General features: G+C 40.4%; 1 protein-coding gene across 2 annotated transcripts; it reads left to right on the top strand.

Moving 5' to 3' along the window:
- Positions 1-13,347, top strand: trim24 (tripartite motif containing 24). 2 transcript variants are annotated; one of them, XM_028043603.1, is made up of 19 exons: positions 1-695; positions 1,715-1,833; positions 1,965-2,112; positions 2,947-3,079; positions 3,244-3,360; positions 4,039-4,153; positions 4,234-4,380; positions 5,332-5,446; positions 6,260-6,402; positions 6,509-6,727; positions 7,683-7,796; positions 7,882-8,032; positions 8,133-8,190; positions 8,270-8,390; positions 8,488-8,780; positions 9,891-10,002; positions 10,140-10,214; positions 11,034-11,189; positions 11,304-13,347. In XM_028043603.1, exons 1-19 carry the CDS (start codon positions 449-451, stop codon positions 11,820-11,822), a joined length of 3,102 nt encoding a protein of 1,033 aa, XP_027899404.1. In that variant the 5' UTR covers positions 1-448; the 3' UTR covers positions 11,823-13,347. The 2 variants fall into 2 exon arrangements, with proteins under 2 accessions (XP_027899404.1, XP_027899403.1); XM_028043602.1 differs by having other exon boundaries at positions 449-695; positions 6,482-6,727.
- Positions 13,348-13,858: the final 511 nt, after the last annotated feature.

Genomic DNA, 13,858 nt, shown 5'->3' with positions numbered 1-13,858 from the left:
ACGACACATAGCCAGTGTTTTGAGAGGAAAAAAAAGAAAGCACGGCGGTTAGCCGATCCCTAATGGACGTGTGAGCCGAAAATATCTTGCTTCTAACCCATTTCTCGTAGATATTGGCACTATTGGATTCTCTGTGTTGCAGGTTAAAAGAAATAACCACCATAAAGTGGAAACAGTGTTTTTGTCTAACGTTTATGCGTTTGAAGTAAGCTACATTGCTAATCTAGCTCTACAAACGAGCAGCAATAAGCTAACTCGTGTTGTTTCCTTTTTTTATGTTACGATTTACTATTTCAGTGAATTCGCGCAGGAGTGAAAACGCCTCTATATGCAGCGTTAGCTCACTCTCCCAGTCCAAATGAGTGAAACAAAAGGCTATCTCCTCGATGCTAGGCGAAAGGCTAGCTACATTGGTTAACCGGCTGGAGTTAATCGTGACGCGACAGAAATGGACGAAAGTGCCGATAACGACGACCTGGTCATCATCGTGGAGAACGAGGCTGAGAGTTTGCCCGCGGGGGAAGAGAAGGTGAAGCAGCTGGGCGCCTTCGGGCTCATGGACACATGTCCCATCTGCAAGCTGAGCTTCCACAACAGGGAGCCCAAACTGCTGCCGTGCCTGCACTCCTTCTGCCGGAGGTGCCTGCCTCCCCCGTTGAGGAGCGCCGAGCCGAGGCGGGACCCGCACGGTCCAGGTGATGATGTTCACTCATCCACGGAGAAGGAGCTCAGTTTTTAATCACCGTTTTAACTATGTGTTATGACAAGATGTGTCCATTAATCTGCCTGTCTTCAGAGCCAAAATGACAACACGCATTGATGATCCACTCTGTAATATCAATATTTCATTGAAAATCAAATTATTGCTCGTGCGGTTTTACTCCCAATTTGTCAAAATAGGATCTCACAAGAATAAATGGATTAATATTAAAGGTAGAATTTTCAAACTGTGTCGATGTAAACTCTGCTACTGCAAGAAAAAACAGGTCTACTGCATTTTAAGACTTTTCACTCTTAAGAATGATGAGGATTCTTTATCTCTGTTGCTTATGATGGTGTGTGTGTGTGCTGTAACAAATTGGATGTGATAAATAGAAAGTGGTGCATTAATGTAAAGTTGTAAAAATAAGTTTTGAGTATGTGGAGGCTGACGTTTTTGTCACTCATGGATCATTTTAGGACCTCAGATCGAACCGCCTCACTCTGACGTAGGGTGAGCATTGTTTATCATTTATTGTGGAAAATTTCTTTTGATTTAACGTGACGACAAATTATTGAGAGTAACTAAAAAAAAACTAAACTGACAGTGTGATGGCAAATGCTGCTATTTTCTACACCGATTTTTCTACGAGAGCATCAATAAATATCAGCAAATCCAAAAACATGATAAATGTAGTTACTGTGTGCAGTTCATGGATATAAAAAAAGACTTTAAAAAAAGTGGCATCTTGAAGATGCTTATCTTAAATGAGAATGTTTTTAAAGAACAGTATTTGTGGTGCAGTGAATGCTGTTCCATGCAGTCACAGACAAAAAAAACCTGTTATATATATATATATATATATATATATATATATATAATCTTTATTGTTATCACAATAGCACCAGAAAATATTGTGATAAAATCCCATGTCATTGTCTGACATACATATTTGCAGTAGTATTGCTGGTTAAATAAGCCCAATAATTGAACAATGTGTGTTTCGTGCTATAGTTGGTTCCATTCGGTGTCCGGTGTGCGGACAGGAATGCTGGGAGGTTGACGTGTTGGACAACTTCTTTGTCAAGGACTCCGCCGAGGTGCCCAGCAGCACGGTGGAGAAAACCAGCCAGGTTCTGCCTCACAGCCCCTCACCCGCTCTTGTCGGAGCGGATCGTCTCGTAAAAAAAATCTTTGCAAATTGTGCGCCTTTCCTGCTCACCTTTTGCTTTCGTTTTTCTCTACGTCCCTCTGCTTCCGCCAGGTGTGCATGAGCTGCGACGACAACACCGAGGCGACGGGCTATTGCGTGGAGTGCGTGGAGTTCCTGTGCTTGACGTGCGTCGAGGCGCACCAGAGGGTGAAGTTCACCCGAGACCACACCATACGCCAGAAGGAGGAGATGTCTCCAGGTGGGGCGCAGACGCAATCGCTGCGTTCGTGTCCTTCATCGTTCTTATAGTTTGCTCTTTTTAAGAAGGAATACACCGTCTGTTTTTGTTCTTTTGACTGGTTAATGTCAATATGGAGCAACAGCTGGGAGATATAAGCAAACCAAGCAAACACAGTATTCCTGTTTTTATATTTTGATGTTGATTAGATTGCGATTACTTTCATTTTATGACATATTACTGTCCAGTCGGCTTGGTTTCAAACCAAGCGGTGCACAACTATTCAAATTGTGCATTTGAATAGTTCTAAAAGTGTAATATTTATCTGCTGGTAACAGACATTTTGTTTCTCTGTGTGTAGCTGATTGTAATTTATCTAAGTTTGATTAAATAGTTGCTGCTTTTCGTCTCTCCAATCTACTAGAATTATGATTATTTTAGTAATTTATCATTTTATCGACTGTTCTGACGATTAATTGGATAAAATAAATTGGCACATTCTGCAGTTTTTTTTTATTAAACCACTTAAGTTTAATAAGTGCATAAAACCTGCAAATAAACAAATAATTCAATTCCTTTTTTAAAGAACAAAAGTAAACATTTTATTGCCCACCATGCATAGCTTTCTTTTAGGACTCATCTGTAGCTAAAATGATGCGTCCAATAAGATATGAAATCTCAGCCTTTGACTTACTATCGATACAAGTGTAGGGCTGATGTGTCAATTATTATTATTTTGATTAACAGATTAATAATTGGGTAGAAGAAAGTGCTTAATAGGAAATGTAAATCTTCCGGCTGCGAAGCTCCAATGTTTCTCATGAATGGATCCTGCTGTGTTCTCCTCCTGCGCAGAGGCTCTAGGCGTGTCCACGCAGAAGCCCGTCTTCTGCGACGTTCACAAGCAGGAGCCGCTGAAGCTGTTCTGCGAGACGTGCGACCGGCTCACGTGTCGAGACTGCCAGCTCCTCAAACACAAGGACCACAAGTAATGTTGCTGATGATTTAGCAAGAAGGGCTGATTTTTGCACGCGAGATGCGGCGACATACGCACCAAACTGTCAGGACCGAATCATGACAGAAGTATATATTTTTAAAAGTCCTCTTGTCTTATCTTTTGCACTCATGTTGTTGTTTTCTTTTTGTGTCTAGCTACCAGTTTTTGGAGGATGCGTACAGGAACCATAAGCAGTATCTGGAAACCATGACGCTGCAGTTGCAGGAAAAGAGAAAAGCCATTGAAGAAGTGTCGAGCTGTATCAACTCCGGGTAAAGTTCTGCAACACGGCTGGATTCAAACGCATCTTTAAAAGGATTCGTTTTGATTCACTGTGCTTTGGTTACAAATGTTTGTAATATCGTTGCTACAGTTGGAATTCAGCAGTCAGATATCACGTCTAGCAGCAAATTTGGGTTTTTCACAAAGTTCTAAATCTTTTTTTTTTTTTTTTAAATAACCAAACTACGCAAGATAAGTTTAATTTTTAGACTGAATTCTGCTTTTAAAGGTTGCTGAAGTCCAAAAAGTTCAGAAAAGGAAGATGTGACAGAAAGAGGAAGCTATTAACAACTGCCAGGTTTTAATAAAACACATATTAAACATAGAAGTAACTAATACAGAACTACTGAGCCAAAAGCTGAAGAAAAATAGGCTCCAATTTTCTCACAAATGTATGAATTAGCCAAAGAGGTTTTGGGATCGTTTGATGTGAAGCAGTGAAACAAAACCAGGCTAAATGTCTGCTTGCTGTTTTTCTGTTTTGCCTTTCTTCTTCCTCAAGGAAGCAGAAAAGAGTTGAATAATTTTGAGTCAATTAAAGTATCTACTTATTCTTGTTTTATTTATTTCAAAACAGCTGACAGTTTCAACCCTAATTAAATAATCACGAGGAGTCAGTCAATTTGGATTCACAACACCAAATTCCCCCTCCGTCTCAACTTCCACAGACTGCAGCAAGTGGAGGAGAACCGGAAAGCTGTGACAAACGAAATAAAGAAGTCCATCTGTAACCTGATCATGGAGATCAACAGGAAGGGAAAGATCCTGATAAACCAGCTCGAGGTGTGTTTGCATTTCCCTTTGAGCCGCTTCCACCAGAAGTCCTCTGGTGACGTTTCAGTGAACACCGCTCTCACCCTCAGGCGCTGACTAAGGACCACGATTTGGCTCTGAAGAAGCAGCAGGAGGACATCAACGCCCTGACGAGGCAGCTGGATCACGTGATCAGCTTCACCAAGTGGGCGACGGCGAGTCACAGCGGAACGGCTCTGCTGTACTGCAAGAGACTGGTATTATTTCTATTAGGGCTGCCAGTAATGATTATTTTAGGCATCGATTACTTCTTCTTTTTTTCAATTAATTGGATAAAACGCAAATAAACACATAATTCAATTCCTTTTAAAAATTATAAATAATCATTTCACTTCATAAAATGTAATGGCTTCATTCCTTCAATGAACGCTTGATCATTTGTAGCAAAGGATCATTTTCAGCTAAGAAATACTTTACTTCTGACATCAACATGGGAAAAGCTCATGATAATATTATTACAGTGTAGGGCTGATCCGGTGATTATGTTTTTAATTAATAACTGGATAGGAAAAGCTACTTATTAGCATATATATATATCCTAATAAGGATATTAGGATATCCTAATAAATATATATATATATATATATATATATTTTATATATTTTTTTAAATTTTATTTATTTATTTATTTTTACAGATTTTGATCTAGGTAAAGCTAAAACTATGCCAATTGAGGCAGATGTACAGGAAAAAAGTAAATTCCATCTTGAATGCAATTATTTGTACAGTTTTAGCTGAATTACTGTTGTGAGTGTGTTGTTCTTTCAGAAAATGTCATTTTTTAGATTCTGTAAACTGTAACGACCAATCAATTGCTGAATTAGTTGCCGATTACTTCAGTAATGAACTAATCACGATTGATCAAGTTAATCATTTCAGGCCTAATTTTAACCTGGAACATTTATTTAGTGGTAGGGAGAAATTGTGGTAAAAATATACAATTATAATGAGATCAATCATCCTGAATTTAGATGTTGTTGTTTTGTTTTTTTAATTAATACTTTTTTTTTGACTTGTTGACAATTGATTGGCTTGTGCTGAACCTTTGGGTTGTTTCAGATGCTCGTTCAGCGTTTTGGGTTGTAGCTGAAAACTCTCCGTCATGTCTGATCTCTAGTTTTTAACATCCCCGTCTCTCCACCTCTCAGATCCTCTACCAGATCCACTACCTGATGAGAACAAGCTACAACCCGTCCATCGTCCCGCAGAGCTCGGTTCGCTTCCAGTGCCGGTCGGGCTTCTGGGCCTCAAACGTAGACCTTGGTACGTCTGTTTTCAGTTAATTAATTTTTTTTTGTCCCTCCGTTTTAGTGTAGAGCCCAGCAAAGGCTTAAAGTTGCAGAAAACTAAACAGGAATGTAAGTTTACAGTACATATCATTACATTCAGTTCTTTGTGAGCTCAATTCACGTTTTTATCAGGGGCTTTTTCTTTTGGATGCATCCAGATCTAGTTTATAAGACATTTTGTTCTTTTATCTGTGTATGTCAGAGTGTGTTAATCCCATCTGACCTGCATGATGGTTGTTTTATTGTTATTGTTGTCAACCACTCTATCCTTTTTGTTTCTGAGCTTTTGGGAACCAAACAGATTTAAAGGAAAACACATCACAGAAGAAGTTGTTTTGAATTTTGTAGCAATTTTAAAACTGGATTCTGATCATTTTCATCACACATCTCACTCTTCAGTTGTGTTTTTTACACATATGTATGTAAAAGCAAAACTGAGTGTAGAAAATTTTAGATTTTTTTTTTTCAATCAAATCTCAAAGTAAAATAAATAAAAAGTGCTTTGTCGTCCATTTATTACACCTTTTATTTTTGATCACAATTAGGGAAATGTTTTGTACTTGCATAATTATCCAAAGCCTAATAAAAGTGATAAATTATTTACACATTTACTTTTAGTATTATAGAACGGAAATATTCCTTCCTGTGGAAAAGCACCTGGAGACAGTAGAGAGAAAAACCTCCATTCCAACAGAATGGAAACGGAAATAAGAAACCGAATGTGTGTCCTTCTGCAGCTGTCGTAGAAACATGTTGGCAATTTCTCGTCATCGTCGTTTCCTTGCAGGTTCGCTGGTGGTGGAGCGATGTCCAGGGAGGCCCCCCATCCCCAGCCATCAGCAGGGTCCCAGACCGGAGGCCCCGACCGGGGGTCTTTCCCTCGCAGCAGCACAGCAGCGACAAAGCACTCTAGCTCAGCTCCAAATGCAGGTAACATTATTTATATATATTTTTACTCATTTTAAATACTAGATTTTTACTAACCTGTTGAATCACCACCCCGTCCAAGGTTGACAAGCTCTCCCACCATCCTCAGAGGCAGCCCCCTCCTAACCACTGGTCCTGGTATCAAAATGTGAGGCTCCCAGCTCCTCCAGGCCCCCCTCCACCTACCAGAGCCAATCATGGGGGATCTTCTCCCTCCCAAGCTCCCCCCAGCTTGATGCAGCCTGGACGCAGGTACGGGAACAGCCATCCAAACCCTAGGAGCCCTCCGGCGTCCATGATTCAGAGCCCAGGCTACGGAGCGTCACAGGTAATTTGGTGGATGTACATTTGTACAGTTTCTCCCGAAATTATTTATGCCCCTTGAAGAAGTTTTCAAATTTGTCAATGTGAAAACAAGCAGCCTTTAAAAGGTGATTCATAATTGTGGAGCAGAAGGGAAATGATGCGTGGGTTTCAAAGTCGTTTGACGAGTAAAAATCGGAAAAGTGGCGACTTTTAGTCATGCACACAACTAGGGTTGTACGATACGGGGTTAAAGTTTTATCGCAACATTTTGCAGTCCTAATGTGAGAACAATAAAAGCGACAGAACTATTATTACTTATTTTATTGGTGACTGTCTGACTACGACTGTGTGTCACAGCAATTACAGCCCCACAAACACAAAAACTCCTCTTGGAAACATTCCCATTTGTAATTTGTTTCTTTAAGACAGCAGTAACATAAAGAAGTGTGACTTATCCTACTAATCTGCACACAGTAACTGCATTAAATTATATTTTCAAATTTATTGGTATTTATTGGTGCTCTCATTGAACAGTCTAGAAACTTTTAAAAATAACAGTACCGACAATTTCTTTTAATGTCAATAATTAGAATTTATCATGAGAATAACAAATCAAAGTTCTTGCGATAGGAAATTTATCATAAGTAAAGTACTTCATTCAACAGTCGGATGTTGAATGAAGTACTTTTTGTGTCATATCCTTATCTTATCTATTTCTTTTCTCCAAAGTAAAAATTGCACACTTAGCAGCACATATAAACTATAACATAGTGATGATTATAGTGTCAGTATCAGTACAAGTAGTTGAACTACTTAAAGTTATCATGTGATATCTTTAAAATGTCTCATTTTTGAATTTGTAAATGAGTCAGGGTTTATGTTTTTTAACCTCTTTCTTTCTTAATGTAAGTATTAAAAAATAGACTTGTATTATATCGGACGATAAACTCACTTACTTTTTTGCGCATTTGTTCTAGTCTCTACGAGAACTAATCCACAGCTCCGCATTCCCCCCTAAACCCATCGACATATCGCAGGGCGCTCCCCGCTTCCCGGTGCCTCTGTCTGCTCCCCAGGCCGCTCTGCACCAGGTTGGTAACAAGAACATCCGACGTGAACTTGAAAAGTATTATTTCAAGCTTTAATAAAATAATAAAATAAAAATGTGTCCCTCAGAGATGCATGCCGGAGTCATCCCTCCTAAAGAGGAGCGAAGCCGGTCTGCCCGTCCCGACCGTCAGCATCGCCGTCCCAAAACCCAGCATGGGTTTGGGTCTGACAGCCGGAAGCTCAGAAAAAAGCAGCAGCTCGTTTGGCCATGTGACAGGTCTGTGCTTTTGTTTGCCAACTTTGTCTCAAGTTAGTTTTTTTTTTTTTAACTTTTATTATTTTTATGTGACATCCAATTGTTTAAACGGCGCTTTCAGGTCAAGGAGGGCAGTACTCGCCGTTGGCAAAGCCGTCCTCTTCTGACAGAACCGCGGGGTAAGAAAGTGTTGGACTTATCAGGAGTTTTCTGAGCAGAACTCAGAATCTTAGTGCATCTTTAATTTTCACTCTGAAGATCGACGTCCTGGAGGTCAGCGCCTCCATCAGGCCCCGCGCCGAAGCGAAGAAGGAGGATGTCTCCGGGGCCAGTAATCGTCATCAAGGATGAACCCGAGGACGAGGACGAAGTTCGTTTTGTAAGCGAAGTGGCCCGACTCTTTCAAATCCAGACGTAATTCCATCCCAGCTGTGCTGACGACGTATTACTTTTGTTGTTGTTTTTGCCGTCCACAGGTGCAATCCAGCAGCGGGTCGAGCCTACCGGACAGCAGCACCGGCGCTCAGTCGAAGCCCCGGCCGCCGCCGAAGGGACTTGTGGCGTCCACGACCCCGGCGTCCACCTCCGTCAACCAGTGCAATCAGACCCAGTCGCAGCCCGACCCGGAAAAGAAACCAGTGCCAGAGGACGACCCCAACGAGGACTGGTGCGCCGTGTGTCAGAACGGCGGAGAGCTGCTCTGCTGCGACAAGTGTCCCAAAGTTTTCCACCTTTCCTGCCACATTCCGGCTCTGAACGAGTCGCCGAGGTGAGACACGGATCAGCTTTTAAGAGAATCAAACTTTGTTTGTATTGGAGCCAAGTATGTGTATTTTTGGTCACTACATGGGGCTGTCGGCTCCAGTATATGAACCGAGAAGTGACAGGTAGTTGACAGGTGTTCAACACGGAAGGGCATACAAGTTTTTGACTGCTGAGGCAGAGTCATTGTTAACACTGTTGTCGTGTATCGTGGAATAAATAGATTTTGTTCACAAATGGTTCATCTGACTGGAACAAATTTGGAATTTGGACTACAAGAAGATCTCTGGGATTTACTTTACACGCGATCAACAGGTACAACGTTAGCCACTCAGCGTGTCAAAACTAAGCAGCAATGGATCAACACTTAACTAGTGCAGTATTAAACTGGCTAGTGCAACTGAAATGTCACCTTTAGTTATGTCTCAATCAAAAACATCAGCAATCTGACCAACAATTGGCATATGGTTTTGAAAAGTTTTTGCTTACAAAAATTTTAATTGTGCTGCTTTTTTTTCCAACCTCGCTGAGATGGTTTAAGGGTAAATCTGTACCAGATTTGTATATTTTGTAGACAATCAAAAGTGTCTTTGTTATATAGGAGAGCATCAGTAGCTGCGTTTCCATTACAAATGTGTGCAAAACTTTGTCCGCTAATGTCAAAAAGCACAATTTTGCAATAGGGGCGTTTCCATTAAATAAGAAACGCAATTAAAATCACACGTGAATATATTTGTTCACGCAATAAGTCATTTAAAAACAAGCTGCGCCATCATCATCCAACAACTTTGTGTTGTGTTGTCTTCTTCGTAGTTTCCTCCACTAGTGACATCTGGTTATTGATTGCATGACTTGTGTGATGCAAAAATACATTCATTTCAATACGTCAGAAAAACCACCACATGTTGGCATAAAAACCTTTTCGTGTTGCAAAAAAGGTTTTGGTGTCTGGTTGTTTTTCTGCGTTCATCCAGCAACTAAAAACAATCATAATTCCATTGAAAAATGTTTGACAGCTGATGTTAAAGTTCTTTTTGTGGTGAAAGACTCTTTGTCCCAACGCTTGCAGCACACTTTTTAACATCTGTGTTCTGTCTGTGTCTTTCCCTCTCTTCAGCGGTGAGTGGTTTTGCTCTTTCTGTCGGGACCCAGAGTCACCAGAGATGGAGTATGACTGCGACAGAGGGAGCGGGCCGGCTTCTGAAAACTTCCCCTCTGTGGACAAAAGGGTATTTTAAACCCTCTACTACTTCCATTTTCACACTATTGCTCACTTCTTCCTATCAACCCATTAATGAAACATATTCTCTTTTAGGATAAATAATAAAGGAGCATCTCGTGACTCTGATGTTTTTCTTGATTCTAGAAATGCGAGCGACTGCTGCTACGCTTGTTCAGTAACGACGTCAGCACAGACTTCCAGCAGCCTGCGTCTCCATCGGTAACCCTCTGCAGTCGATATTCATGCAGTTTATTTGTACTAATTAGTGCTGGTGGACGAATGGATTCTGTCTACATTACGGGAAATCAGTCATTCTGTCCAATCAACCTTTCATTGACACATCTGTTCGTCCAACTGTCTAACTGTCCAACCAACCATGGATAGATGTTTGTCCATCTATCAATTTATCCAACCAAACTACCAACCATCCGTCCATTTGTTTGTTCATCCATTCATTTGTCCATCTAACCAGCCATCTTTCTGTCAATCCATGTCATTTTTTTCTATTTACTACATCAGCTCTTATTTATCATTTTAGTTATATTTATGTTGGGGTGAGTTTCATTCATCCAACCAATCAACTCTCCATCCTTCCAGTCAACCCTTCATTTATCCATTTGTCCATCCATCCAACCATCTAACCATTCATCCCACCATTTGTTCATCCATTCATCCATCTGTCCATCAGTGAAACATCAGTCCCAAACTGAATGTGACCTTAGCTTAAGTTTGTCCCTTCATCTTTCCATCCATCCTTTCATCCATCTACATAACCCAGTCATCCATCCCTTCATTTGCCGAGGCATCTGCTTTTCCGTCCAGAACTTTCTGTCTGCTTTCAGCCCAATCGATTGGTCACTTCAGTCGTCCTTCTGTCCACCTGTCCTGTTTTCTTTTTTTTTTTGCTATATTCAAAATCCATCGTGACTCGTTGTACTTGTACTAAAAGTAAAAATTGGTGGATTACGCTACGTGACGGAGAAACCATGATTCGACCAAAAACAAGTGCAGCAGACCTGAGATGTGCTGCTTTTGTAGGAAACTCGGCGGTACAAGGAGCTAATAAAGACGCCGATGGATTTGACGATGGTGAAGAAAAAACTGCAGTCGAAGGAGGACGAGCGCTACGGAAGCCCGGAGGAGTTTGTTTCCGACGTCAGGCTCATATTTTTCAACTGTGCCAAGTACTACAAGGTGGGTTTCCCTTCCAGTCCTCTGTTGCAAAAAATTAAATGCTACTTCTGTTCTTGTATTTCTTTTTTTTTTTTCCTTCAACCTTAAAAAAAGTTGCCCTCTACCTTTTCCAAGGCGACATCCGAGGTTGGGAGTGCCGGCTTGTACCTGGAGGATTACTTCGAGGAGCAGCTGAAGCTCGTCTACCCGGACAAGGTCTTCCCAGGAGGGAGAGAGGAGCAGATGATCCCTCCTTTAGAGGACGAGATCGAAGAAGAGGAGGAGCAGCCGATGGAGCCGAGCGCCGCCGCAGCAGAGGACAAGAAACCACAAAGCCCTGCAGGAGACGCAGACGGCGGGATGGTTCCTAAGGAAGAACCGATGGCTCCGGCAGAGAGCGAGAACCTGGAGGAAAGGAGCGAAATGAGTCAAAAGGAGACAGAGGAAGGGACTGCAGACGTAGAGGGAGACGTTCCTCCTGCAGAGGAGGCGAAGCAAGATGAGAGCATCGATAGTAAGCAGGCGGAAAGCCGCCAATCTTCTGACACAGAAACTAAAGATGGCGGCAAGGACGAGAAGGCGCAGCTGCCTGCGGACGACGCCGAAGACACACCGGACACTTCGGAGAATCCAGCCTCGGAGCAGCAGGGATAGACGGACCTCCCCCAGATTCCAGGAGGATAGATCAGAGATGTCTTCCAGAGTCACGGCCGTGGCGTCGGCCGCCATTAGATGCAATTAGATCCTTTTTATAACTCGTTTGAAGTAGAGTTGCTGCCGCTGCGTGGGACGGACTCTTAACGGCGGTTTATGCTGCTGGGGCACAACAAAGAGAGTAAACAAACTCTTTGTTCTTTCTTATCTACGACGACTGTGAAAAGCACTCGCACATGAGCTTCTCTGTGGATCGTGTTTAAGTTATGAATTACTTGTAAATACGTCTTAATAATGAAAGCACAGTTTCTGAAGTAGGACAAAAACGCCAAGTTTGGACTTTTAATGCATGAAATATGCTCTTGATATTAATAACCCATGCATTCTAGCCATTTTGGTTCAAGATGAACTCATCTGCAGTAGTATTTTTATTTATAGTATTAAAACATAAGTGTAGGATGGCTAAATACTGTAGATTTTGTACAATGTGGTATATGTACAATATACATATATATAAACACAAATGGCAACATTTGTTGCTATTGCTGGTGAAGATCTAAACAAGCGCTTTCATTGGAGGAGCATAATCTGTCATGAATGGTTTTTTTTTTTTTAGAACAATTCAAACTTTATCTAAGTGCATTCATTGATTGGGAAGAAACCCTTCAAGAAGAAATAAATTGATTCGGTTTCTTAAATAAGAGGATGAATTTACCTTTGTTTCACGTCAAGCCAAAGTAAAAATCTGAAAATGGCATCAGTTACATTTATATTAAATAATTATTGGGTCTCTTTTGATTTTGGTACAAAAAAACAAGTACCTTAGAGCTGAACAAAATTGAAAAGAAAAAAAGCTGATTGGTTGTTTCCCTTCACTCTCTGCTGCCAGTTTCCCAAACTTCCAGTTTTATCACAAAGAAGCCTTTTTTTTTTTTTCATAAATAAACAACAATCCTAGATTTTATTTGCTCGACTGTTATCACTCTCAACTTAAGAGATCTGATGTTCAGTTTTCTAACCTTTGACCTTGATTGCTTCATTTTGATTAGATGGAGGGAAGTGCTCACTTCCAGAAAAATAAGTTTTGGCTTATGTGTGACAGCGGAGTCGTTTAGAAAGCAACGGTTTACACGGCCACTTCACTGCTAAAGGTCGCTACACGATGCCATTAATCAACAACAAAATCAATGTTGAGCATAAAAAGGCTTCCTGAGTTTAGAATATTTGTAATGGAATCAGATTACATGATACACAACTGACTTTTGCATCACAAATTCATATGTACCATCTTCATTTTTGCTTCCGTTTCTAAATACGTTCAGTGCGTGAGTGGATAATCCAGGGCACAGAACTAGCAATAGCGTATAATGATGTTAATAATTTGATAGTGAATTATTTTTCCTATCAAAATTTGCCGTTTATTCATTTTCAGATGATGTCACATGACGACAAACTGCAGCAACCTTTATACTGCAAAGAGACATTTCTGCACTTGCTCCTATCAAAATAAAGTCTACATACCACTTATATTTGCAATATATTTTTTATGGGTTTAAAAAAACACAATAATTATGAAGAGATGAGGAATATGTTGCGGAATAGAACATTATAGCAAATGTTTACCTGTTCACAAGGAAATGATGAAGTTATTATGCTGTTAGTGGAATCTGTGTAAAAAAATACATAGAATGCGTACCATTAGCAAATTTATTGCATATTTTAAAATACGTTGTAATTACAACACATTTAGTCATAATTTCCCCTTTAAAATAAATATTTATGACATGGTGTCAAATTATTGTGATATAAAATGTCGAAATAATGACAACCTCATGATATTGAGGTCAAAATTCGAACCTTAAAAGCCAGAATTATGACATTGTGTCGAATCATTATGACCAAAAGTCAAAACGGTAACGTTGGAAGTAGAAATTATGGTTTTGTTTCTCAAATTGAAGAGAGTGCGTGTTTTAATCGCTTTTTTCTTTCAATTGGTGAAAATGGGCTTCCGTAGATTTATCAATTGTTTTAGTTTT

This window comes from Xiphophorus couchianus, chromosome 17, assembly GCF_001444195.1.
Source record: "Xiphophorus couchianus chromosome 17, X_couchianus-1.0, whole genome shotgun sequence".
In the NCBI taxonomy this organism is placed as follows: domain Eukaryota; kingdom Metazoa; phylum Chordata; class Actinopteri; order Cyprinodontiformes; family Poeciliidae; genus Xiphophorus; species Xiphophorus couchianus.
Note: the sequence above shows the minus strand (reverse complement) of the source record. Positions and strands in the feature narration are given on the sequence as shown.

What these genes read in the sequence shown, in the direction of transcription:
- trim24 (XM_028043602.1), top strand. Translation starts at nt 449, where the DNA reads ATGGACGAAAGTGCCGATAACGACGACCTGGTCATCATCGTGGAGAAC. An exon ending in GAAGGAGGAGATGTCTCCAG is followed by an intron (nt 2,113 to 2,946) that starts GTGGGGCGCAGA and finishes CCTCCTGCGCAG; the next exon opens with AGGCTCTAGGCGTGTCCACG. An exon ending in ACGAGGACGAAGTTCGTTTT is followed by an intron (nt 8,391 to 8,487) that starts GTAAGCGAAGTG and finishes TGCCGTCCACAG; the next exon opens with GTGCAATCCAGCAGCGGGTC.